Source organism: Streptopelia decaocto (assembly GCF_964273445.1).
Source record: "Streptopelia decaocto genome assembly, chromosome: 1".
NCBI lineage: Eukaryota > Metazoa > Chordata > Aves > Columbiformes > Columbidae > Streptopelia > Streptopelia decaocto.
Genome location: NC_138663.1, coordinates 197730212 through 197755626, shown reverse-complemented (window position 1 = coordinate 197755626; position 25415 = coordinate 197730212). Strand labels below are relative to the sequence as shown.

The 25415-nt window shown below is 40.4% G+C and overlaps 1 protein-coding gene across 1 annotated transcript in view; it reads left to right on the top strand.

The window, feature by feature from the left end:
• ARHGAP42 (Rho GTPase activating protein 42) overlaps nt 1–23577 on the top strand; it is a 163518-nt gene extending 139941 nt beyond the window's left edge. Inside the window, exons 18-24 of the mRNA XM_082051268.1 lie at nt 548–707; nt 3085–3229; nt 5695–6075; nt 9859–10015; nt 11111–11173; nt 17941–18020; nt 18300–23577. Coding sequence (XP_081907394.1) covers nt 548–707; nt 3085–3229; nt 5695–6075; nt 9859–10015; nt 11111–11173; nt 17941–18020; nt 18300–18388 — 1075 coding nt within the window. The 3' untranslated portion in view covers nt 18389–23577. The remainder of the gene's footprint in view (nt 1–547; nt 708–3084; nt 3230–5694; nt 6076–9858; nt 10016–11110; nt 11174–17940; nt 18021–18299) is intronic.
• Nucleotides 23578–25415: the final 1838 nt, after the last annotated feature.

Sequence of the window (25415 nt, the reverse complement as noted above, 5' to 3'; positions counted from 1 at the left end):
AACAATTATTTCACTGTTCCCATTTATCCCGTGTTTTCAATGCATTAATAAAGAGATCCTATTGCAATGTATTTTCAGTAACTAAGTTTATTTGCTTTACACGAAAGCTGAACTATATGATTGACCTCTGCTACGGTATTTTCAGTCGATCCCACATCAAGTATTTAAGCTCCTGTGTATTCATTGGAGAGAGATGATGGGTGCCTACCTAAAGACTCCTAAACTTTACATGGTCTGGACCTCTCTGTGGAGACGTTCAGAGATTGTTGGCTTTTCCTTGTCAGTTATGTCAGGAACTTAAATACTTACTCTAGGAAGACATACTCATTATCCATTAATTACTGCAGGATGGGAGCCTTAATGGAAGCACACTAGTTGTACTACACCATCTTTTGACTCCAGTAAAAGTAAAAGTTTAAAAAATGTTTTTAAAGGGGAGGCATGAACTTGGGGTCTTGTTAAAGAAATTGTGTTAACAGGTTTTTGCCTGTTGGAATTGTAGTTTAACACAACCATTTAATTGCATATTGTTTGTGTTCATTTAAAGGGTATCGTTGCACAGTCAGCAAAATCTAATGACTGTATCCAACCTTGGTGTTATCTTTGGACCGACTCTGATGAGAGCCCAAGAAGAAACCGTGGCTGCTATGATGAACATTAAGTTTCAGAATATCGTCGTTGAAATTCTGATAGAGCATTATGAAAAGGTAGAAAGACATGATCTGATTGTTTTGTGATAAAGAGGAACCAAGATCTCATTTTCATTAGCATCCTTACATTCTTAAGAATAAGAAAACCAGCATTTGTAGAAGGTCGTTGATAGAAAGAATGCCTTCTTCCCACCCCATGCTATGGATCTGTATTCCTAGCAAGTTTTTTGTGGCTGTGCAAGGTACAGATCTGAGGCGTCATCTCCCATGCTTTGAAGGAGATTCTCTGGATCATCAGTTGCTTTCTGAAGATTGCTGTGTCCTTCTTGTATCTAGAAACAGAATGAGAAGGTCATAACTTTGCTCCCAGCTCCTCCATCTCTCTCCTGCTATTGGTGTATGAAGGTTCACTCTGGGTCAATGCACAGATTCTCCTCTGATGAGTGTGCCAGGTCAGAGTCTTTCTGACCATTGCTGTCATTTGGGGATAGACCAGCTGTACAGTGAAGATCTAGTCCCATCTGACATCATGAAACCTCACCTGATGTCATTTCTCTTTTCAAGAGCAGCATCAATGTGGAGCCCCAGCACAATCCCCCATTTCTGTGGACGGTGTCATTTTTCACATGCGTAGATACAAGAGCAAAAGTAAAAAGGCAAAAAAGAAAAAATTATCTCAGATGAGGTTTTATTCCTAGTTACAGGTTTTAAGCCCATCATGTCCTTGTGATTTAAAAGTTCTTCAATACTCTGGAACATACACACTTCTCTAGGTACTTCTTTTGCTTTGAAGAATGGCATGTCTGTGCCTGCCTGGTCTATTTTGAGACCAGTAAAAGAGACCAGTAAAAGTGAAAGTCCACCTCAAACTCTTTCCTGGAACATTAAATAAGAACTGTTTCATGTTTTGAGGAGGAAAATCCATGAAATATTAAACACTTTTGTCACTACCATTGCAGGGATCAGTTTCACTGAAAGGCCTCCTCAGATTTTGTTTTATTTTAAACTGTTTGATTTCAGAACTCAGCAGAACAGTCCAGACCTCCTTTACTTGATCATCAAAATAAATTTGGGGTGGGGATCTTTTGTTGAAATATATCACCTTCTCTGATGACTAACAAAACAAAGTGAAAAGACTTTGGGGTTGTTCCATTTCTTGTTACTCAGCTAAGGGATGGCTCCCAATCAACACCAGGATCCCCTGCACTAGTTGGTCAGTAAGTACTGACTGTATTGCTTGGTATTGCCAGTTATATTTCATAGGACTCCTCAAAATTGGTGTGATACTGGTAGCCTCCTCGCCTGTGACCCCAAAACATGTATGTGTTTCCAACACTGAATTTCCCCTGCAGAAAATGACAAGCTCTTCCTCACTAATACCTAATACAGTACTAATGTACTTCAAGAGCATCTCAAGACATGCAGTATTTTCTGCCATAGCAGTATATTTGCTTTCTTGTACTCTGTGAGTGGCATAGAGGTATATTTCAGTTGTTCACTTCATCCTCTTCTGAGAGTGCCCTATTGAATGCGGATCCAGAAATCCTTGCAGAGTTGTGTTCTGGCATTGCATGGTATTAACCTGTGACACTTGGCCCTCTCTGCAGTATGGAGACTGGACACTTCGGATTCCTTCAGCAGTTTAATGGAATAGGCAATCCTAGTAAAACCTCTTCTCCATTCCACAGAACTAATTACACCTCCTTCTACAGAATGCCATAATAGATACTCAGTTTAGTTTACAGCCTGCACTAGGAGGAATAGGTGAGAAAGGACATCTGGGAGAAAAACACACAAATATTTTGGTTATATCCTTTGCTTGGGTCATCCTCCAAGGCAATTATCATTTTTACTAGAAGTATCCAAGAGAGTTTTTAGGGTCTTTCAAGACTCCTACTGCATGTGTCTTGGGTATTGCAGAACAAGTGATACAAATGGAAGTCACCCAAATCACTGGACTTTCTGTATTGTCCTTGCTGGCAGGCTGGCCATTCTTATCAGCATAGAGTTCTTTAAAACCTCTTGTGTACCTGTGTCACAAGTACAGTAGTCAGATATCCAAAAAATGTTAGTATTTTCTGCAGTAATGAAGTTGTAAGGACCTGTTGTATGTTTCACATTTTAGACTGTTAAGCACTTAATAAGAGCTAGAAAATAAAACTATTTAAACAAATATTTTAATATAATTAGTGTAAATTTTAAGCACAGCTCAGTATTGTCGTTCTTGGATTGTAAAATGAGATCAGAGCAAAGTTTATATTCTGTGAATTCACTCTTGCGTGTCTCAGACCATTACAGCGTTAATTTCAGGAGCTGTGGTGAGGAAAACGTGAATTAGTAACAGAAGTGGGAGAGTACTTCTATTATTTATGACAATACTATTTATTTATGACATTTATTTATTCCTCCTCCCCCTTTTTTTTTGATCATGCAGATATTTCACACTGCGCCAGACCCCAATATTCCTCTTCCCCAACCTCAGTCCCGATCAGGTTCAAGAAGGACAAGAGCAATTTGTCTCTCCACAGGTTCACGTAAACCCAAAGGAAGATACACACCGTGTCTAGCAGATCCTGACAGTAAGTTTGTCCTTGTTGACTCAGTTATCTTCCTTTTCTATGTCTCGGCTTTAACTTTCCTGAATAATATCCAAGAAGCATTGTATTCCGATAATTACAAGCCTGACATATGGGAATTTCTCAGCTTGCTTACTCCTGTGAGTCACAGCTGCACTGCTGGATGACTGCATTCTGTGCTTCTCTCAGGCAAGGAAGGATGTTTGATTTTAGGCAAGTCTCGTATTGCATACCATGTTCCAAAATTTTTTATAGTGAACTTTAAATTCTAATCTAAATATAGTCTGCTTTGAGACTCTGTGGAGTTCATTACATGAAGTTCACCTCATTTGCTTGTAAGATGATTATTGAGGTTGGGAAACTGTAAATAGAATCTTTTCTCCTGTAATAAATGTAATTTAGTCAAGGTGAAAAGATCAAAACCATTACTTGGCTTTTTTCACGTTCATGAAACTGTGGTCATTGATTCAAAGTGAGCCACTGCCTAGGTTTGCCAAAACCACTGAAATGTTTAGTTTTTCTGGAATAGAAACAAACTCTAATATTTTGGGGAGAAACAGTATACTTATCATACGGCTTACTGTTTAACAGCAGGGAGTTACATGTGTAATTAGTTGCTGCTTAGAATGCTTATTCATTTTTCTGTAAATGTGACTATTATAAAGTTTCACTTCATTCATTTTCATCTAGTGGGCCATTGCTTTTTTACTTACTGTCTGTAGCACTGAGAAGTATTGAAGTTGTTCAGAGTTCCACTACTGCAGCAGACTTACTTCCAAAAGAACTTCTGTGTCCCTTGGTTCCTCAAAGAGATTTACACGAAACTGGTATAGCAAATTAATCCACAGTTAAGGTACATCTTTTCTTGAGGATCAGCTGTAATTCTTGTGTGCAGTGTTAGGAAATTTATCTGCAGTATACTCTTACACAGGTGCTGCATTTTCCATAGGTTTATATCACATGGTTCCTGCCAGTGAGAGTTTAAATACTAAATGAGAGCAATTAGCTGCCTACAGATCAATTGCCAGTGTGAATGGCTTGGGATCCCCAGTGAGAAGTTACGGTGGAACTGTCAGTTACATTCACCAAACGAGCAGCTGGGCAAGTTTCAACTGGTTTAACAGTGTAACTGCAATAAATGGATGCCAGCATTAAAAAGGGGCATTTCTGTGCAAGTATTTTGCAGAGCGTGTGCAAGCTCACACTTCTTCATTCACACACGTCTTGTGCTGGTGGTTGGATTGAAACTAGGTCTGACCCACATGCTCTGCACTTGGATTTGCTTCTTAGGTCCAGCTCAGCTGTACAAGCTTCAGTAAAGATCTCACTTGTGTCTGGAAGGTGGCAGCAGAAGCAGTGGTGTTCTCCTTGCCAAATATCTCCAGGTGTGGCCAGAGACTGGCAAGAGAGAGCCCTGGCTTCCGGCAACAGCAAATTATGAAGTACTAGATGGTTTTAAGTCATCATTTAAATGAAGCACGGACACTTAACTGTATTGCAGGAAATTAAGGAATTCTTCATGGCATGCAAAATGAGATCTAGGTTTCAAACAATAGGGAATGATAGAAAATGTATCTGACAAATTCAGGCTTCAGCCAGTCTTGCAATTTTCAAGGGACTAATGGTCTGTGCAGGGGCAGGATGGGGACAGTCTACTTGGGATACCAGAATTCTGGCCAGAACTGAGCAGAATATTTCAGATTATTGTACCAGTGGCACTACTGTTGTCAGATCCACTGTGCAAGGCCCTGGTATTTGTGACCTTATCTGTAGTATTGTGTGTAGTTGTGGTCACTTGTTGCCAAGAATATTGAAACATATGGAGGCAAAAGCAGCTCTATCATGTCGAATTAAACACATTAATCAAATATTCAAGTTGTAAGGAATGAGTTGTCCTTCTGCAGGATAGGTGTTTTATAACAGTTATGACAATTCAGAAAGCAGGATATCTATAGACTAACAGACTAGTCTTAGACTGCAGAGATCGTCAGCAGCTTAGTAGTCAAAGTAAAATTTAACTCTTGTGCCTGCAGGCCATACAATCCTACATTTAAGAATGTAAATGTGACAAGTATCACATTTGCCTTATTGTGGAAATGCAGCAAGAGGCACACCAGAAAGATATTGTAACTGTTGTTTTTCCCAAGGATATTTATATTGCAAGCAGTTCTTTGAAAATGTAAAATTTTATGCAAAATAGTTTAGCCTGTAGCCCATTATGTTCAGCAAATCTAAAGAAATATCCACAAAATGCAGCTCTTCCAGGTTAAAGGTAGGAATATGTGTGAAACTTAGAGTAACGAAATAGATATTTTGTCTTAAGAATCACTGCCTCTGAAACCACAGATGAATGAATTTGATGACAAGGTACAAGGGGATAGATGTGGCATGAGGAAAATGCATATGATTATAAAATGTAATTCTTTTTGTTTGTTTCCCTTTCTTCCCCTCCCCTCCCTCCTCACTAGGTGACTCGTACAGCAGCAGCCCAGACAGCACTCCCATGGGCAGCATCGAGTCTCTCTCTTCTCACTCCTCCGAGCAGAACAGCACTGCCAAATGCACACCCTCGCAGCCCAGGGAGAAATCGGGAGGGATTCCGTGGATTGCCTCTCCCCCTTCTTCTAACGGCCAGAAGAGTTCAGGCCTCTGGACTACAAGTCCAGAATCCTCATCAAAGGAGGATGCAACCAGAACAGATGTGGAGTCAGACTGCCAAAGTGTAGCTTCTGTCACTGGGCCAGAGAACGCTTCACCACCAACAGACCTGACCAAAAAGAGTTCTTACAGTTTGTCTGGGCTGAAAAGGTCTTCAGCATCTTCCCTCAGGTCAATTCCATCAGCTGAAGGTAATTAGCAGGGTCTTTTAGGACACCGGTGTTTTCTGTGAGGTATCGGAAAATAAGAGCTGCATCTGAAAGCTAACAATATGTATTGATATTTATTTTTCAATTTTTGTGGCATGTTCTTTCAATTTTCAAACTCCTTCTGACATATTTGTGTTGATTGTTACCTGTGCAGTTCACACAGCTTAAAATATCACAGAATCACAGAATGTCAGGGATTGGAAGGGACCACGAAAGATCATCCAGTCCAATTCCCCTGCCAGAGCAGGAACACCCAGATGAGGTTACACAGGAAGGCGTCCAGGCGGGTTTTGAATGTCTCCAGAGAAGGAGACTCCACAACCCCCCTGGGCAGCCTGTTCCAGTGTCTGTCACCCTCACTGAGAAGAAGTTTCTTCTCAAATTTAAGTGGAACCTCTTGTGTTCCAGTTTGTACCCATTACCCCTTATCCTATCAGTGGTTGTCACCGAGAAGAGCCTGGCTCCATCCTCATGACACTCACCCTTTATATATCTGTAAACATTAATAAGGTCACCCCTCAGTCTCCTCCAAGCTAAAGAGACCCAGCTCCCTCAGCCTTTCCTCATAAGGGAGGTGCTCCACTCCCTTAATCATCTTTGTTGCCCTGCGCTTGATTCTCTCCAGCAGTTCCCTGTCCTTCTTGAACTGAGGGGCCCAGAACTGGAAACAGTATTCCAGATGTGGTCTCACCAGGGCAGAGTAGAGGGGAAGGAGAACCTCTCTCAACCTACTAACCACCCCCCTTCTAATACACCCCATGATGCCATTGGCCTTCCTGGCCACAAGGGCACAGTGCTGGCTCATGGTCATCCTGCTGTCCACCAGGACCCCCAGGTCTCCTTCCCCTACACTGCTCTCTAATAGGTCATTCCCCAACTTGTACTGGAACCTGGGGTTGTTCCTGCCCAGATGTAAGACTCTGCACTTGCCCTTGTTATATTGCGTTAAATTTTTCCCCGCCCAACTCTCCAGCCTGTCCAGGTCTCGCTGGATGGCAGCACAGCCTTCTGGCGTGTCAGCCACTTCTCCCAGCTTAGTGTCATCAGCAAACTTGCTGATAGTACACTCTATTCCCTCGTCCAAATCATTGATGAATATATTGAATAATACAGGCCCCAGTACTGACCCCTTAGGCACTCCACTAGATACAGGCCTCCAAATGGACTCTGCCCCATTGGCCACAACTCTCTGGCTTCTTCCCTTCAACCAGTTTGCAGTTCACCTCACCTCACAACACGTTTCTAGAATTCTGAGTGCTCTGTCTTGCTGTGCCTCTCCTAGACCACTGACTTGTAAGGAGATTGCTGATTTATAAGAGTTGGCAGCTATGGTTAATCATTGTGTCAAAGGAATGATGTGTTGCAACATGATTGATACTGATCAAATGTAGCATTCAAATTTAAAAAGCACTGGGCTTAACATATCTAGTAAGTAACAGTTTTTTCACTCCTTGTCAATGTGCTTGCCTTTTTCTTTTTGACCACTGCATCTCTTCAGGTGATTGAAATAGGAGATTGAAGGAAAGGTGTGGGGTTTTTAGTTTGTTTGGGTTTGGGTTTTTTTAGTTATGGATTTTACATGCCTTTAGTTGAGATAGGACTGGACAGATGGGATAAAAAGGTAATCCCTGGCATGAAATGTATATCTGAAACCCAGCTGAGGGAATGACTGCTTCATTCTGCTCTACTTGCGTGGTTTGTAATCCAGTACAGCAAGTAGATTAGCTTGAACACAAGATTATGGCTGTGTATGGACATGGTGTGCAAGAACAACCACAAGTTTACAAATCCAACCTTGGGAATTCAATTTAATTGCACAAATTAGGATGTAAATCTTCCTGTGCAGTCAAAGGAAGATGCTGCTTCGAAAAACACTCTCAGAGCACCTAAACTTGAGGCTGTGCTCCAAATAAGCCAGTAGACAAGGCTCCCCACGAGACAGAGAAGCTTAAAAACATGGTTTCTTAATTTAGACAGTTCTGTTGAATTAGCTGGGAAGCCTGTGAACCCTTGCTGTACCCCTGTGAGTACAAGAGGTGATATTGCACTATATTGACAGCTATGTGGAAATTACTTTAAAAGAAACGCCTTCTTGAAATTAGGATCTTTTCAGTGTTTTGGATTATGAAGATTAACATTCAGCACTGAAACAATGAGCTCCAGTGGACTGAGTGCTAGTGCCAAGTTTGCCACTGAGCTGTCAATGAGTAATGCAAGTGCAAGTAGGTAAATACGTGGTTACGTGCAAAACCACATATTAAAAGTTTAAGAAAGTTCTCTCTCCTCTGTGTCCCATGGAGTGTACAAGCTTTTTCCTTACTTCTAGATATGAATTAGTGTGATACTAACAGTATTAATGATGTAGAATAATAATTATCATTAGCAAAAAATCATAATATAGGATAATACTATAGAATAACAAGAGTAGTAATATAGGAATCGGGTTTATATTTTGGAATCTCTTTTTATTATGACAGCTTTTGGAACATTATTAAGCATCTGTTGTTCTTGGGAATAAAGAAACACAGAAGTAGATGCAGTTCTTGTCTCACAGAATGTATATGCAAACAAGGCAGTAGTCCACAGATTGGTCAGCTTACAGGACACGTGGCCATGGCTTGTATTCAGTAGAAGGACTTTTTTGTGTGCAATACAGTCTGTACAGCTATAGATTTATCATAGAATCACAGAATAGATGGGGTTGGAAGGGACTTCCAAAGCTCATCTAGTCCAGCCCCTGCAATGAGCAGGGACATCTTCAACCAGATCAGGTTGCTCAGAGCCGCATCCAGCCTGATCTTGAATGTTTCCAGGGATGGGGCATCCACCATCTCCCTGGGCAACCTGGGACAGTATTTTACCACCCTCATTGTAAAAAATTTCTTCCTCATGTCTAGTCTGAATCTCCCTCCTTTAGTTTAAAACTATCACGCCTTGTCCTGTCACCACAGGCCCTGCTAAAAAGTCTGTCCCCATCTTTTTACAGGCCCCTTTTAAGTACTGAAAGGCCACAATAAGGTCTTCCTGGAGCCTCCTCTTCTCCAGGCTGAACAGCCCCAGCTCTCCCAGCCTGTCCTCCCAGCAGAGCTGTTCCAGCCTCTGATCATTTTGTGGCTCCTCTGACCTCTCTTCAACAGGTCCATGTGTGTCCTGTGCTGAGGGCTCCAGAGCTGGACACAGGACTTGTTTTATCAAGTTACAGTAGTAATTGTTTTAGGCACCTCATAATCATTAATTCCTACGTATTTGTTTTTAAACTGCATGAAGCTCCTGTGGATACTGAAATATTAATACTTACAAATTATGTGGTCTGATTTGATAGTAGATGCTTTAAGCAGGAGTTTAGATGACTTCCTGAGATCCCTTCCAACATGAATTTTTTTTCTACAATTCTGTGCAGTGTACTATTTTATAAATGTTGGATTTATTGTCACATTTTAAAGCATGTACCGTTTAGCCATTTAAGTACAATGTAATTTTTTAGCCTTCAAAAATTTAATGTAATTTCTTCATTCTTGCTGTTGGTTCTTTTCTCCTGGCTTTCTCCCTGAAAGGCTGTTTCTTCTGTGTCTTAGTAAGTACTTTATGTATTTTTCTTCTCTAAAGCAAAACAAAACGAAACAAAAAACCCAGCAACAACTACAACAAAAAAAACACACCAAAAACAACCCAAAAGACGCCCACCACTTTGCTTTGCATGTTACACATGTTGTGAAACAACTTCAAATTAGCTTTAATTCCCTACAATGTGGTTGTTTTCTTTAGGTAACAAAAGCTGCAGTGGATCTATACAGAGCTTATCTTCAACAGATACCAAAGATACACCAAAGGCTCCACCAAACCCTGATTTGCCTCCCAAAATGTGCAGGAGATTAAGATTAGATACCGCATCAAGTAATGGCTATCAAAGACCAGGATCTGTGTAAGTCATCAAGGCTCATGGGAGATTTGTGTTGTTACAGTATTGTCTACTGTAAAGTGATCCCAGGGAGCTACACAGGTAGCTGAAAAAGCATCCGTGAATACTTTATTTGAGTATTTCTGTATTTGTGAATTATTTATCTAGCTTCATTGAAGTTGTAAACAAAGGAGACACGGCACAACGTCTGTTGAAGTCAGTTGAAAGACTCCCATTGATTTTATTAAACTACAGAGAAGGTCTGTATTGAAGAAGAGTATCTTTGGAAAGTGGTTAGAATTATTATCGCTGGTTCTTCTGGAATTTAATGTTTCAAGGAGCATAAACGCTACTTACTGTCCATGCTGTTATGTCAAGGAAATCATTCGATCTTACTTGTCTAAGTCCAAAAAAACCCTTCTGTTCTGAAATTTCTTTGGTTGATGGATGTGAAATAGTTGGTATCTTTGGTTCTTCTGGCTGTTGAGGTTTTTTTATGTTGAGAGGATAGTTCTAAGTAATAAAGCTTGTTGAGATTTGGTGTAGCAATGTTTCTCAGTGCTTTTTGCACAAACTTCAGAGTCAGAAGACCTCTGCTGCAATCCTGACTTTGAGCAGAATTTCTCTGTCCCCAAGAACAAGTGATGTCATGAGCTACAGAACACCAAGAAGTTTTCCAAATACTGCAGGACTCCATTCAGCTTCTCCACTTTTTAAACTGGAAGGGATCACCATAGTCATTTCACAGACTGCCATGTCTTAAACAGAGAATGTTGCACAGCTCAAGAGTTCCAGCCTGATAATGACAGACTGGCAGTAAAAACACTTCCAATATATGTATTTACCATCCATGACTATAATTTTAAATATAGGGTGTTGAGATTTCCCTTGGTGAATCCATAAGGTACTAGAGCATGTGGATGTCAGGCCCCAGTTAGGTTATGCCCTCAAGAATTCTGCTGAATAGGAACTTAAATTCAACTTTTGAATTTCCTCTGTTTCTTAAGTGAATAATTAAAATGATCTTTTTAAATGTGTCCATGACTTTAGATGATTACAAGTGAAGTTAGTCTGTGTGTTTTATTAATGGTATAAAGCAATGTGATGCTTTATTTTCAGAGTGGCTGCAAGAGCCCAGTTGTTTGAAAGTGCTGGTTCACTTAAACAAGTTTCTTCAGGACGGTAAGTGTTTTGTAGCACTTAACAGTTTGTAAAATCCCTTCTGTTTTGCTGGCTTCAAAGGCTGAAATAGAAGTGTTGGAGCTTTTTTCTGTGTTTTTTGGACAGCATGATGTGGCATGCAAAATTTTTGTGGTTTATTAAACTCACCCTTTCTCCAGAAGAAAATACATCTAATAGAGAATACCAGCCTGTCTAGCTAGTCTGTCACCTGGGGAAATTGCAGTGAGAGATGCTCAGGTTAGTGATCTGCTTAAGGACAGAGCTACAAGAGTAAATTAGCAGGATTTAAATTAGGATGAGAGTGCTGTATTTATTCCATACAGCTGTCTGTATATACATGCATTCAGCAGAGTTGCAAACGTGCTAGTTTATGGTAGTTTGCTCATGTAGGCAAGTCCTGAGTAACAGCTGCTTTAGAACGTTCAGGATTAAGCTGATCAGGATTCGTGTCTTTCCCATCACATCTTCCCTGCCTCAGTATCTGTCTGGAGAAACTGTTGCCCTTTCTTCTCAGTAGTGTGCAGAATGAATTATTTATGTTTTCTTTATAATTGCATTCATTGATTTGGTGGATTTGATTCTTTCTTACATTAAGCTAGGATGTTTTGAAGAGTGTTTATTGAGGAAACGGTATCTTCCATACATAGTAAACTAAGGCAGATAGTCAAATAAATGGATGTGTGAAAAAGTTCATCTCTCTTTTCACAGTCTCAGCATTTCAAGTTCTTTGAGACAGAACATACATTTTCATTCATCACTTTACTCATTGATACCAGGAACTGTCAAGCTTACTGGAAATGTCAAGCCGTAGATTAAAACAAAAAATAAAGTCAATGTTAATCCACAAATCCAAAAGTAGTAATCTAGAGTAACACAGCTGTAAATGAAGATGTCAACATGTGCTGAGATGTGGGGCAGTGGAATGTGAGTGTCCTCTCTGATGGATCTAGCACGGATGAGGAAGAGAAAGCTGAACTTGCACAGGCCCATTGATTTTGTTTGAGAGAAGCAGTTTACATGAATCAAGGCTGTTCTTGTTTTTTGTAGTGCATGAACTGTAAGATGACTAAAAAAGAGGGTGGCAGGGGGGAAAGGGAGATGGAAACAGCAGAGCATTAATTTAAGGAAGAAAAGTATAAATGAAGAGACTGTGATGTTCTTAAGCCAGTGCCCTAAGCTGGGAGCGATGTCTGCTTTAGCAGTTCTGCATCGTTTCATCTCCGCTGCTGTTCCTTCTCTTATTTTGTATTGTTCCCTTCTTGTAAACTCGCCCCTGTTGTTCCTTCAGAGCCTGTGCCACCTCTATCTGTATATAAAAAGCATGTAAGAAGCAAAAATGTGTCAAAGGAAAAATGTAGCAGTTTGATAATGGATATGAAGAGCTGATAACAAAGCCAAAAACGCTGAAAGGCTTATTAGCTCCTCTACTTCAGCCTTCCTGAGAAAGCAGAAGAGCAACAGTAACGAGGAGAATGGAAAACGAGAGGTCAGCAGGCAAAATGAGGAAGAAATAAGAAGTAGCTCAACTGTTCTTATAGTGCTGCTTAAGTCTGAGTAAGATTTTACAATTCAGAGCCAGCTTTTATTTACCTCTCATGCATCTTATGAACATGAAGGCTGATTTAAAACCTTTGGGTAGTCTTTTTTTGCTCTGAAATATGTAGAAATCATGGTAATTAACACTTTAATCTACCTGGTAGAAAGGTCTTGTGAGACAGAGAAACTATTTTTAAGGTGTCTGGTTTGATACCAAAAATGTTCAAATCAAGACAGTGTCGAACTGTGTGCAGGGGTAATTTACCCTGCTAGAAGTAACTAGTTCTGAGGTTTTGAGCTACTGCTTAGCTATGCATTATAGTATCTAAGTAGCTTCATTCTTACTTGAAGCATCTGTTGCCTGTTGTGGTCATTTGTACAGCAGGCGGATCAGAAGTATCTATGTGGTTTTGCAGTCTCACATTCTCATCTGTATTCCAGCAGATAGTTTTGCACTCAGTGCTTTACCACCACAGTGGCCTGGTCTTCCTTAACTTCTTCAAATAGTCTTTGCAGCCCTGCTTTCTGACTTCATATAATGTGATACCTCTATCATGAGTGTGTGTCCCCCATCTTTATTTAATGCTGGGACACTATTTGACCTGGCTGTTTTCTCTCATTGTACACCTGAGTACATACCCCCATAGTGCTACCAGTGCGAACAGATTTCTTTTAGACAGAAAGAGAATGAAAGGCCACAGCACATGTTTTAGGATTATACAGGAAAGACCAAAATGTTGTGCCCTGTCCAGCCTGCACTCTCTTTTTCCAATTCCATAATTACTTCGTCTTCTCAGTCATCCCATTTCTTCCCTGATTACTTCAAGTTTATTAATCATCCATCTCCCAGACTGCGGTATTAAGCTACTGTGCACACTGAGACCAATCCCTATTGCTAACCTAGTATGCACTTGAAAGAGGTGAAGGAGTTTTCTTACTGCTTTCACAAATATTGCAGTTATCCAGCAGCCTTAGTAAGGCCTGAGGTCTCTTACTGCAACTTCTGTGCAAAAATGCATGAACACGTAATCCCTGACTTCGCTTTCTTGACTTTGATTTAGCGATACACAGAAGGTCAATTAATTTCTCACATAAATTGAAAAACTATATCATAAGAATAAGGCTTTTCATTAGAAAATAATACCTGGAAGGAGGAGCTGGTGGCAGCGAACAGTTCTGGCTCAGCAGCAGGATCTCTGGGTGCTGGGCTGGGACTTCAGTAGGAACAGGCTGACAGTGTGAAGCCCTGTAGACCGATGCTCCCCTCCCAACCATCTGGTTAAATATCCTTTCCTAGTCATTCTTCTAGTGTTGTTTTCATGCTATATTTTGCATTTCCTTAAGCACCTGGAATGTCTTGCCCAGCCCAGTGTTTTCTGCTCGGTCCAGCTTGTCTGTAAGTCTGCCATCTCCAGGAATCTACAAACCTTTCTTCTCCCTCTAGGATAATATCAACAAATGAGTCATCTGAGAGATTCATGTGTTTTCCCTCATTCGTTCCTCTTCTGGCTTTTGTGTTTGTGTTGCTAGACAGAAAACTCATTAGGGCAGGAGCATAGTTTTAAAGCTTATTTATGACTATTATTATTACTACTATTATGAAAGGGGCCTCAGATGTTGTTGACTGCATGTTATCAAGAAAAATAGTTTATGATCTGATGAGTATTGACCCTTTGACTGCTAGTATAAGTTTGTTGTTATGGGCTGAAAAGAAATGTAAGAAAAAGTAGGAAAAGGGAAAATGCTTTTTTTTTTCCCCTTATCTGAAGTCTATCCAGTAAAGTCATGGAAAAAAGGAAAACAACATAAATCACACTCTTCTCACATTATTCGCATCACCTTAAGAGAACCGTAATAGATGATGGTGATGTTATCACATGCCTTTTCACAAACATCATAAGTAAGAATGTCCGCTTTCATAATTGCACACACACAAAAAAAGCCCAAGAACGTGGAAGCCCTTTTCATTGCTAACGCTTCTAGCTGGATAGGTTGAAGTGAGTAATAACTAATATGGGAACCTAAGTAATCAAAGTGTGGAGGCAATAACCAGAGGCTTGAAAATTGCTCCAGAATGATGAGTAAATATTCATAGAATCTGTCTCTCATTATACCATCACACACAGTTTGTGGATAACACTGAGATGTAATTACTCTGTGTCAGGAGACAGGTGATGGGAAGAATCCTGTAATTCATGAGCTTTTGAGAAACTGATGTCTTTGTACCCTGTGTTTGTGTGTCTGTCTAAATGTCAAATATTGGGAAGCTTTCTCTTGCCAGAACTGAGCAAGTTGGAGTCCATGTTTTTATGTCTTCTTTTTACTTTTAAGGTAAATATACTTGGATCATGTAAAAATGAAAGCTGAAAACAGAAAAATTCAGTAGATGTAAGAGAATATAGGAGAAAACGGCATTTTTTTAAAATTTCCTTTTCTAAGGGCACTAAAAACCAACATTCAAGAATAACTTAAATAATTCTACCTCACATTTGAGTATTGCTGTTCTATTTTATTGTTGTCTTAAATGTCTTTTATCACAGTATTACTCAGGTGTCCCATGCTTAACATGGGAAACTGGCTTGATAGCCATGCCACTTAGTAAAATCAGATTCAAAATCATCCCTGTACTTTAGTAAATGAATTACAAAATACTCTATATTCATTGCAACTATAATAATTACTAACAGTTAATCTCCTGTTTTATATGTGTAAAATCCATGATTATGCCACACAGGAAAAAGCTGTTTTGTAAGACTGTTACCGATCTGGGTCAGTATAATTACAACATCTGTAGTGCTCTTTGTTGTATTGACTTTGATGAAAAAGGATCTTGAGATTAAAGAATTCAGTTCTAGTTTATATGTAACCTTTGGTAAAGTCATCTAATCTCCCTCTGTATATTTTAGTATATATTATGTAGATTATTATGTATACATTTGTATGTATTATGTAGTGTAATGAAACTTCGCACTTGTCTTGTTGACTGTAGAGGGCAAGTTCTTCATGGCACTTGGCACCAGGGAGTTGTCTTGGAAAAATGCTAAACAGAGCAGTCTACACCAGGCAGAAAACAAGCTGACAGTGAAGCAAAGTAGACAAGCAGGGGCCTGCTGCTCATGTTGTTCTAGTCAGCAGTGGGGATGAGTCCAGAATGATGGTATTGAGAGTCAGAAATGTTTTCAGCATCCTGAAAATAAGGTGCTCAAAATTCTTAACCTCCTCTGGAAATCTCAGCCTGAGAGTCAAACCCTTGATGAGTCGTAGAATCGTAGAATGTCCTCAGTTGGAAGGGACCCCCAAGGATCATTGAGTCCAACTCCTGTCCCTGCATATGACAACTCCACAGTTCACACCACGTGTATGAGGGCATTGTCCAGTCTCTTCTTGATTATTGACAGGCTTAGGGCCATGACTACCTCCCTGGTCAGCCTGTTCCAGTTGCTAAAGAGAAGAGAACAGTGCCTGACCCTCCTCCTCCCCTTGTGAGGAAGCTATAGACTGCAGTGAGGTCTCCTCTTAGTCTCCTCTTCTCCAGGTTGAACAAACGAAGTGACTTTAGCTGCTCCTCATACGGCTTCCTCTCCAAACCCTTCACCAGCTTTGTAGGCCTCAGTTGGAGTCAGTTGTTCACTTAAGATGAAGGCAAAATACATCACTTGGTCTAGTCATAAATCAGCTTCAGAGCTTTTTCTTCAAAGGAAGAGGTCATTTCTGGAAAGCTCACACATACAAACTTGGGAGTAGGTCCCTCCACCCATACTCTTTTAGAGACTGAGATGAATGATGGGTGCTAGTGCTGACTGGCACCAGGGTGTGAGGCTGGGGCAGAGGGACGCTCTCTGCTCCCTTTTGGAGTTCTGTCCCTGATTAACCTCACCAGGGAGGTGTGGAGCTCCAAAGGTGAAGTGCCACGACCCCATTGACAGTACACAAAATCAAATAGACCTCTTAAGCTAATGCTTATGATGTGGCACTATTATTAATCTAATTTATGACTATTATCTCACTAGTTTGGGAGGAAAGACAAAATAGATTACATGTCACTTGCATTTACACCCTCTCAAAAAGTATGCTAGAAATTTTAAATTTCACCATAGGTCACATAGTGGGTCACTGAGATAAGTGCGGACTAGAAGGAAAGCTGAGTCAGTAACGCCCCACACAAAGGGTGTGAGTTTCCAATAAGTTTTAAGAAACTCATAAAAACTGGTGGATCGCATAAAAATTGCTTTGCCTGTATAAATTGAAGGAAGGGTATTAGATAAACCACAAGAATCTGAAGAGAGCTCCTAATTTCCATCTCCATGTTCAGTTCCTCATTTTGTACTTTGCAGAATCAGAGTGCTGGAAGCCATATCAGGAGCTCACCTATCTGTCCTGCTTCTCTGGAATATAATCATTATATATCTAACTGTAGTTCTTTTACAGATACCTGTGAAGTGGCTTTTTTATTGTTTTGTGGGTTTTTTAAAATAATTTTTTAGCAGTGAGAATTCTTCAGTTTGGGATTCTCCGGTTCTTGGCAGTTTCAGTGCTTCACTATTCTAACTAATAGTGAGGTTTTCCAGCTACAGATTGAGAGACATAAACTTAGCTGAGCTGTCTACCTGTAGGTGTCTTCATGTCAGGTATTATTTAAGGAAATATTTCATTGAAGGTTTCGCTGCAGGCAGTGGAACCCGGCAAGAGCCATTTGTTGCACTCTCAAGTGGGCATCAACCATAGCAGAAACCAGGCTGGAATGGTCAGTGGAAGTGGCACAGAGGTTACTTATAGACATCTAATTTTAGGTGGGAGAAGCTGAAGCCCACCGCAGACACCCAATTTAACTCACAAGTCATGTTTTTAGACATTTAGTGATCACTTTTGATTTGTCTCCAGGCCATCCATCAATCACTTCAAGCAATAAGCTCTGTCTCAGTAATAATTTGAATGACAACTTCAATGAGAATGAAAGAAGGATTTTAAAAGTTTTAAATCATGTTCCTGTTTAAATGTCTAAGTAGGATGTTGGTCTGTTTTCTGCAATAACACGCTTGTTAACTCCAATAAGCTTGGAGTTATTATCTGCTGTAATAATACTCCTCTGACTTGCTGTGTAACTAGTCATTACCATCTTGTATTTGTGCAACTGATTATTCCTACACTTCCCAGGTTTTAAGTTCATTTCTTTATATGTTTTTCCTTGTTATCTCATTTATTGCAAGCCTGTATGTTTTTTTTTATTTCAGGCAAGCAAAAGCCATGTATTCCTGTAAGGCTGAGCACAGTCATGAGCTGTCTTTCCCACAAGGGGCAATATTTTCCAATGGTAAGAGTTTTACATTATCTTTTTACATTTTTTTATATATATATATGTGTGTGTATATATGTGTGTGTGTATATATATATATATATATAACTGAGCTGATTATCCACAAGGTAAAGAGAGCAAAATTCCATTTTCAAATCTCAGTTTTGCCCTGATTTTTCAATTGCTCTTGAATCAATACTGTCCAAATAAATCTATTAACCATATATAGGATCTTTTAACAATGTTAACTTATTGTAAATATGTTTTGTTTGTCTGGCTCTTTTTCTTTCTTTGCAGTGTATCCATCAGTGGAACCAGGCTGGTTAAAAGCAACTTACGAAGGCAAAACAGGACTCGTTCCTGAGAATTATGTTGTCTTCCTCTAGTATTCTTTAGTGGACAGCAATATCTTCATGGTATCCATGGTAACAAGTAATAAGCACTATGATTTTTATCTGACACAGATATGGGATCAGCCCGTTAGCTGAGCGGTAGATTTCCTTCAGATACTGCAGCCGCAGGTTACACGGCTCCCGCTCAGCGGAACAGAATGTAATGAAACAGTTAACAGTTTCTGTACTGAAGACGGTACTCTGTTTAAATAACTTCCATTGTTTGCAAAAAGGTTGTTCTGTTCTTCTTTTATGGGTAAGGAACACTAGAGTAATAAAATCAAAAAAGTTGCCATTTAGCTGCAGACCTTCAGGTCCTAGGATGTTGCTCACAGAAGTGTGAGATTTAGAGGCAATGCACTCTATGATGTTTCTTGCAATCTGTAGTTTTTAATATGGAAAATTGTAATTTTTTCCACAATGTAACTAATGCTTCTATTGTGATCTGAATGCTCCCATAGAAAACTTGATTGTAAAGTTAGTCCTAATCATTTCAAATAAGAAATGAGTTTTCCATAAATCAGAAGTTGGAACTTCTGTTAGTCGTTGAGATTAAAATGGGTTACAGGACTTACGCAACTGGTAGTGAAATCAGTTTATACACTGCCTGAGCAGTAAGTGCTCATTCAAAATGTGATATGTTTAATGAATGTTTCGTTCAAATACTTCTTAGATTTATTTCCTCCTTTCTATATCAGTATGGGTAATATTAACAACCTTTATTTCTGTGATATCCATTATCGGGAAGAGATTCTCAGTGTATCTCAGAACAACAGCTGTGGAAAACGAGGAGGTGCAGAATCTGGAATGACTGGTAGTCACGTGAAGTGAGCAGTGAAAAACAGTGTGTTTTGAAACCTGAGATAAATTGTAACTGAGTCCTTTTCAAACTTTTTCCATTACAAGTAAGACAAATGGCCTGTGAAGTAGCTAATTTTATAAGCTATGAATGCTGAAAGCTCCATGTAGCAATAAAGTATTTAGTATTATTTCTCCTGACTTCTGCTAGACTATTTGACAAAGATTTCTCCCCTTCCACAGAATAAATAGCCTTACTTTTCAAAGGTTTTGTAAAGACCCATTGATTGCTCCTGGTAGGACTGAAAAACACCACCACCTCCAACAACAACAACAAAAAACCCTCCAAAACCATAAGCAGCTTTATAAATCTGAGCATCTTCCTTGAACACTTTGAGGGAAAACATGCACTGCTTGCTTGGCTAGTTACCGTGCCCGACTGAAAACCAAGATATTTAAGCTCCATATTAGTAATTCTCTGGCCTTAGTGCTACAGACCTGTTTCATAGACCTGTCAAGGCTTAGTTCTTTCTTCAGTAACAGAAATCGATAGATAAATTTTCCATTGATTTCAAAGTTGTATACTACTTCCAGAAAGTTTGAGAAAGAACTTCTGTTAGGACTAAAAACATCAGTAAGCTTTTAATTGCTTCTTTTTTCTTTCCATAGCCTTTTTCTTCTTTTACTTAGAAAACAAGACTTATTTCCAACATTAAGCAGCACATCAGAACCTTCTTTACTTGCATGTAGTGCGTGATGTCTGCAGAGCAATTCTGTGTTGAATTCAGGCTGGTGGCAAAAACCTGCAGGATCCCTCGCCTTGCTAATTAAGTATCAAGGGGCAATCAGGGAAAGAGAGAGGCTGGAAGAGCATCCTCCAAAAGTCATCTGGCTTTTCAGAGGGCTGTTCTAGGTATGACTGATGGCAGGAGGGTGAGGACAGACCCATTGAATTGGGGACTGACTGGTCTGGGCTCTTTCTTCAGTCTGAACAGTTTGAGTCCCAAATCACATTTGACTTCACCTTAAGACCGGACAGTGTTGAGTGCATTGTGATGAAGGGCAGTGCCAGACATCGTCGCAGGCAGTGAAGGCAGACACGTGTGTGTGCTCCTCTCATTTCCCCAGGGCAGGTGTGGAAGGAAACAAAGGTCTTTTCTAACCAGATTGAGCCTTTCTGATGTTTAAGACAAACCAACATTTTTTAGTATAAGCTACGCCTGAAACTGCCATTGCCCCGAGAAGATCAGCATGGGTCTGGTTGTGTTTTTGCTGTATTGCACAATCCAGAGATGTCAGGCTGGCCAAAGGCTTCCGTCTGGTGACCTTCCCAGCAGCGCAGGGAGGGAGGCAGAGCCGAGAGCTGCCGCCCCAGCACGTGTCTCACCCGGGCAGGGAGGTGCAGCGATTTGGGGAAAAATCCCAACTTCTGTTTATTGCACCGGGGTCAGTGGCAAACTGACCCGTGTTGAACATCCTTTGATGACCTCTTATACCTCTTCAGAGCAATTTAATTGTTGTGAAATTCTTGAGGAATGATGAAATAGCACATGCTCTTATTTGCTTTGCTTTAGCCTGATTTAGAAAGAAGTGGGGGGTGAAAGCTGACCGTAGGTGATCTTACACCCTGGCTATGTCTGGGTATTCTCCAGTATTATATTTTGCAACCAGCTGATCAGAGTGCAAGCTAGAGGACTCAGAAATGCCAAATTCATTAAAAATTTTGTAAAAATGCAAAGTTCTGTTACAGATTAAGTAAGTAGAGCCTGTAAGTGCTGAGGGAAAGGTTGTAGAAAGACCTGGAGGAATCCCTGTAGTGTTTTGTCTGTTCCCCTTCATTCATCTCACATTAGACACAAAACTGAATTGTAGAAGACAACTTGATAAGAAACCAGATCCCCTTCATCCTTCTGCTCACAAAACAAATCTGTATTTTCCTCTGCAAGACTCTGCACTTTTTCAGGCCCTTCTTCTGAACCAGCCATGATGGTCACAAATACTTTTAAGGTAGCTTAGTTTTAAAATAGCATTTACATCTGAAAAAGGTTATGCCCGTTCTTAATTACAGTTAAGCACAATGAGGAGGGTTTTTCATCTTTTTGAAGTGTGTTATGGTTTTTCTGTTCCTCTCTTCTGTGGGACATAACAAGCCCGAGTTCCCAGGAGGCAGTTTCTCTCTACAAGAAGCTGCACAATGAACTGGAGAGTTGAGTAGCGAGGTGTTCAGAGACTGAAATGGGGGAGAGAGCAGCACCAAAGCTTGTCTGATGATGATACTCTCAGGCCTGACCAAAAATGTCTTCTGATAATTGCAAAGGATCAGAAATCCGTTTAACATTTAAAGGAAGATACAATATCTCGATAGTGCCTTACCAGAAAATTAGGCAAGCTGGATTAAGTTAGTTCACAGTATTGATTTACTGTGTTTTTTATGAGTCAGATTCCCGCTACAAGCAAAGCTTGTGCAATATTTTTATTATAATTATTATTATCCTTCCTAAAAGGATGCAGCTTTTTTTTCCCGAATGTCACCGTAGGACTCAAGGTAGATGATCACAATGCATATTGTGGTTTCTGTTTATCTTGTGGAAATAATGTCTGTACCCACAACTTAGGTAATTAGCCATGGTTTTTCTTTGTTAAACCTTTTGATACATGTTACAGTACAACATGAATCCATAGTGTGAAGGACTGATATATTGTATGATAAATATGTAAAGTATATTAATATTTTATAGTCACACTTTTTATTAATGACGATAAAGATGAAAAAATATTTTTGGTGTAATTCCTATGAGTTCAGTATTAAAATGTCTTTGCCATATTTTGGCATTTAGAGTTCTATGTAACAAAATGCTTAAATTAAACTATAGCTAACACGTATGTCCCTAACTGATCTATAAAGTCCATTGTTCAACTATTTCTGGAAAAATATTATGCACAGATTTGCTGACCAGCACTATTCTATTATAGTAATAGTAACTTATTTTCCTTTTACATGCTTTATGGTGCTAATCTCTGTTCTTTGCCTATAATTAGATTGAATTGTAAAGTGCCCTTAGGAAAGATATGTAAGGAGAGGAAAAGTTGCAAAATTCAGCAGTTCAGAACAAAAATTACAACAACAACAAAGAAGCATTGTATGGCAGTAATTGGGTATTTTTTTTTGTTACATTTCTCCACTGCTCTATTTTCTACTTGATAAAATTGCATCAGAATAAATAATTAAACTAAAAGGCATATTGTTCTTCAAACTTCTTTTGCTAAGGCAGCAGTTTGTGCAATTTTGGGTTGAGCAGCGAGAAGAGAAACCCCAGTAGGGGATCCCATCCTCCAGGCTGGGGTGGATCTTCTGCACTGACGGAAACTCGCAAAGCTCTCATGCAAAGCCAGCCCTGCGGCAATTTATAGCAAGGATTTGCGGGCCAGAAGCCCCCAGAAGGTAAAGGGAATATTCTGCTAATGGGGTAACATCATACAGCTCGGCATTATCCCTTCTTTCAGCACAGAGTCCTGTATGAATTGTTCAATGAGCAGAGACGAGGCTGAAGGCAAAGCTCAGCCTCGCTCCGTGTGGGCACACAGCCCCGGCAGCTGCTGAGAGCTCTCAGTCCAGCTGCTGATCCAGCTGTTGGTCCAGCTGTTGGTCCAGCTGTTGGTCCAGCTGTGTCCGTGCAAGGCGGGAGGTCTCGTTTTCAGAGAAAATTTTTCACGGGCTTTGGGAGTTTGCTTTGTTTTGGTTTAATAAGGTGCTTGGTATCCCAACAGCTACTAATTCAATGTTGTAATTCCATCACTGAAGATCATAGCATTGTCTTTCTTGTCCTGTATGTGGCAGTATTTAATAAGCCATTGGATGATCCTTGTTAAATTTTACATATAGGGAATGGTGCTTCAACCCTTGGATGTCTCAGCTGAAAGCTATTCTGCATCTGAGCTTTTTGCAAGTGTTTTACTGGGAATTCTCATTAAAGTTCTGACACTAAAGACAGCACCGCGGTCTCAGCACTACGAGTTTCTGTTATAGCAAAGGGCAAAGCAGCTAAACAGGGCACATGGGTAGTTTCAATTTTCAATCATATTTATGACCATTTCGAAGGTATTAGAGTTTATAGGGGTTACTTTAGATACTATATGGTATTTTAATAGGAAAGTATATACAATCAATAACTATATATATATTTAATAAAGTCCTACTAAATTATCTTATTGAACTCTCTGTTTATTTTGTAGTGTGGTTTCAATAATTATCTGCACTCTGTATATATCTACATGTAAATAAATGGCATGACATGCATAAGCTGACTTGCAGACATAATTCTATGTTGTACCTTACACTGTATTTCAAAAATTTGGAAACAAAAAACGTTTTTCAAAATAAAAAGCCTTTCTACACAAACTGGTTTCTTTATTATTTTTAAATTTGGGCTCTAGTTCAGCCTTTTCTTTTGCCTGATAAATAACACATTTGTGCTACTTCCATCCATACCTGCATTTTTCAGTGGTTGTTTCACCCATGAGGATGCTTACGTGGAGAATGCAATCGGGCTGGTGAAGCTGCTGTGCTGGCTCTGCTCAAATCACAGAATCACAGAATGACAGGGATTGGAAGGGATCTCAAAAGATCATCCAGTCCAATCCCCCTGCCGGAGCAGGAACACCCAGATGAGGTTACACAGGAATGTGTCCAGGTGGGTTTTAAATGTCTCCAGAGTAGGAGACTCCACAACCCCCCTGGGCAGCCTGTTCCAGTGTCTGTCACCCTCACTGAGAAGAAGTTTCTTCTCAAATTTAAGTGGAACCTCTTGTTTTCCAGTTTGAACCCATTACCCCTTGTCCTACCATTGGCTGTCACCGAGAAGAGCCTGGCTCCATCCTCCTGACACTCACCCTTTGTATATTTGTAAACATTAATGAGGTCACCCCTCAGTCTCCTCTTCTCCAAGCTAAAGAGCCCCAGCTCCCTCGGCCTTTCCGCATAAGGGAGATGTTCCACTCCCTTCATCATCTTTGTTGCCCTGTGCTGGACTCTCTCCAACAGTTCCCTGTCCTTCTGGAACTGAGGGGCCTAGAATTGGACACAATATTCCAGGTGTGGTCTCACCAGGGCAGAATAGAGGGGAAGGAGAACCTCTCTCAACCTAGAAAACCTGAGGAGAAGAGGCTGCAATGGGCGGTTAGGACTGAGCTGTAGCTTATTGCCCTTACTTGCAGCTTAATGAACTTACTGGGATGTAACAGCAATGACGTAACCTGTCACCAGACAAAGGTCACCACTGTCACCACTCGTTCACCGAAACGCTCCCCAGCACTATGAGCACTTTAGGAATGGGTGAATCCTGGGGCAGCAGCACAGCTGAGCACGGACGCCAGGAGGTACCTGACCTGCCCTCCTGTGCCCGGCAGGTTGGGAGTAGATCTGTCACCTGTGCCTGTACCCGCACCGGCCGGCGCTGTCACTGGGGGTCTGTGCCGGCACCCGGGCTGGAGTCACCTCCGCTCCCAGAGACCGTGGGCGCACACGTGGTGAGCGCGGCCAGAGCCAGCCCTGCACGGTGAGCAGGCACACGGGGACGTGAAGAGTATGTGTGTTCTGATAGTCCATCAAAAATGATCCGTCATCATAGGTTTTATGTTAAAAATCTGAAATAAAGCAGTGGGTTTTTTCTTTTAAGGCTTTCTACTATTTCCCATGGGGTTGCAGGCTACATGCATTTCAGATCCTTTAATCTGCAGGAGTCAACACAGACTATTTTGGGATCTATACAGGGTCTTAAAATAGATATTATCACTCATTTTCCCAGTGTCTATAGGGCCATTTTACTTGGCATGGAATAACTAAGATTTTTCTCTGTTTCTGGAATCAAATGTTCTGGCTTGCTATATTTTGATATTTCAGTAAGCATTTAAAAGTAAAAAGACATAAATTCCTGTTAAAGTAACTCGGTGTTACTGGATTATCACTGAACAGATGAAACTACCTGTGTTTCTCACCAGAAAGAGTGAAGAGGGAGTTCATCACTTGGTTGCATTAAGACGCTTTATTAAAGCCCACGATTCTTGTCTGTTTGGAAAAGTGGATCTCCTGGTCCAGAGGCTCCATTGCTTGATACGCCTACAATGTGGACCATAGAGCAGGTGACTTGTGGAACAGTTACGGTACAAAGCGGACGCCAGAGCGGTCCAGGGCGATGTGGGGCCTCTGCAGCGCTTGGCCGAGGGG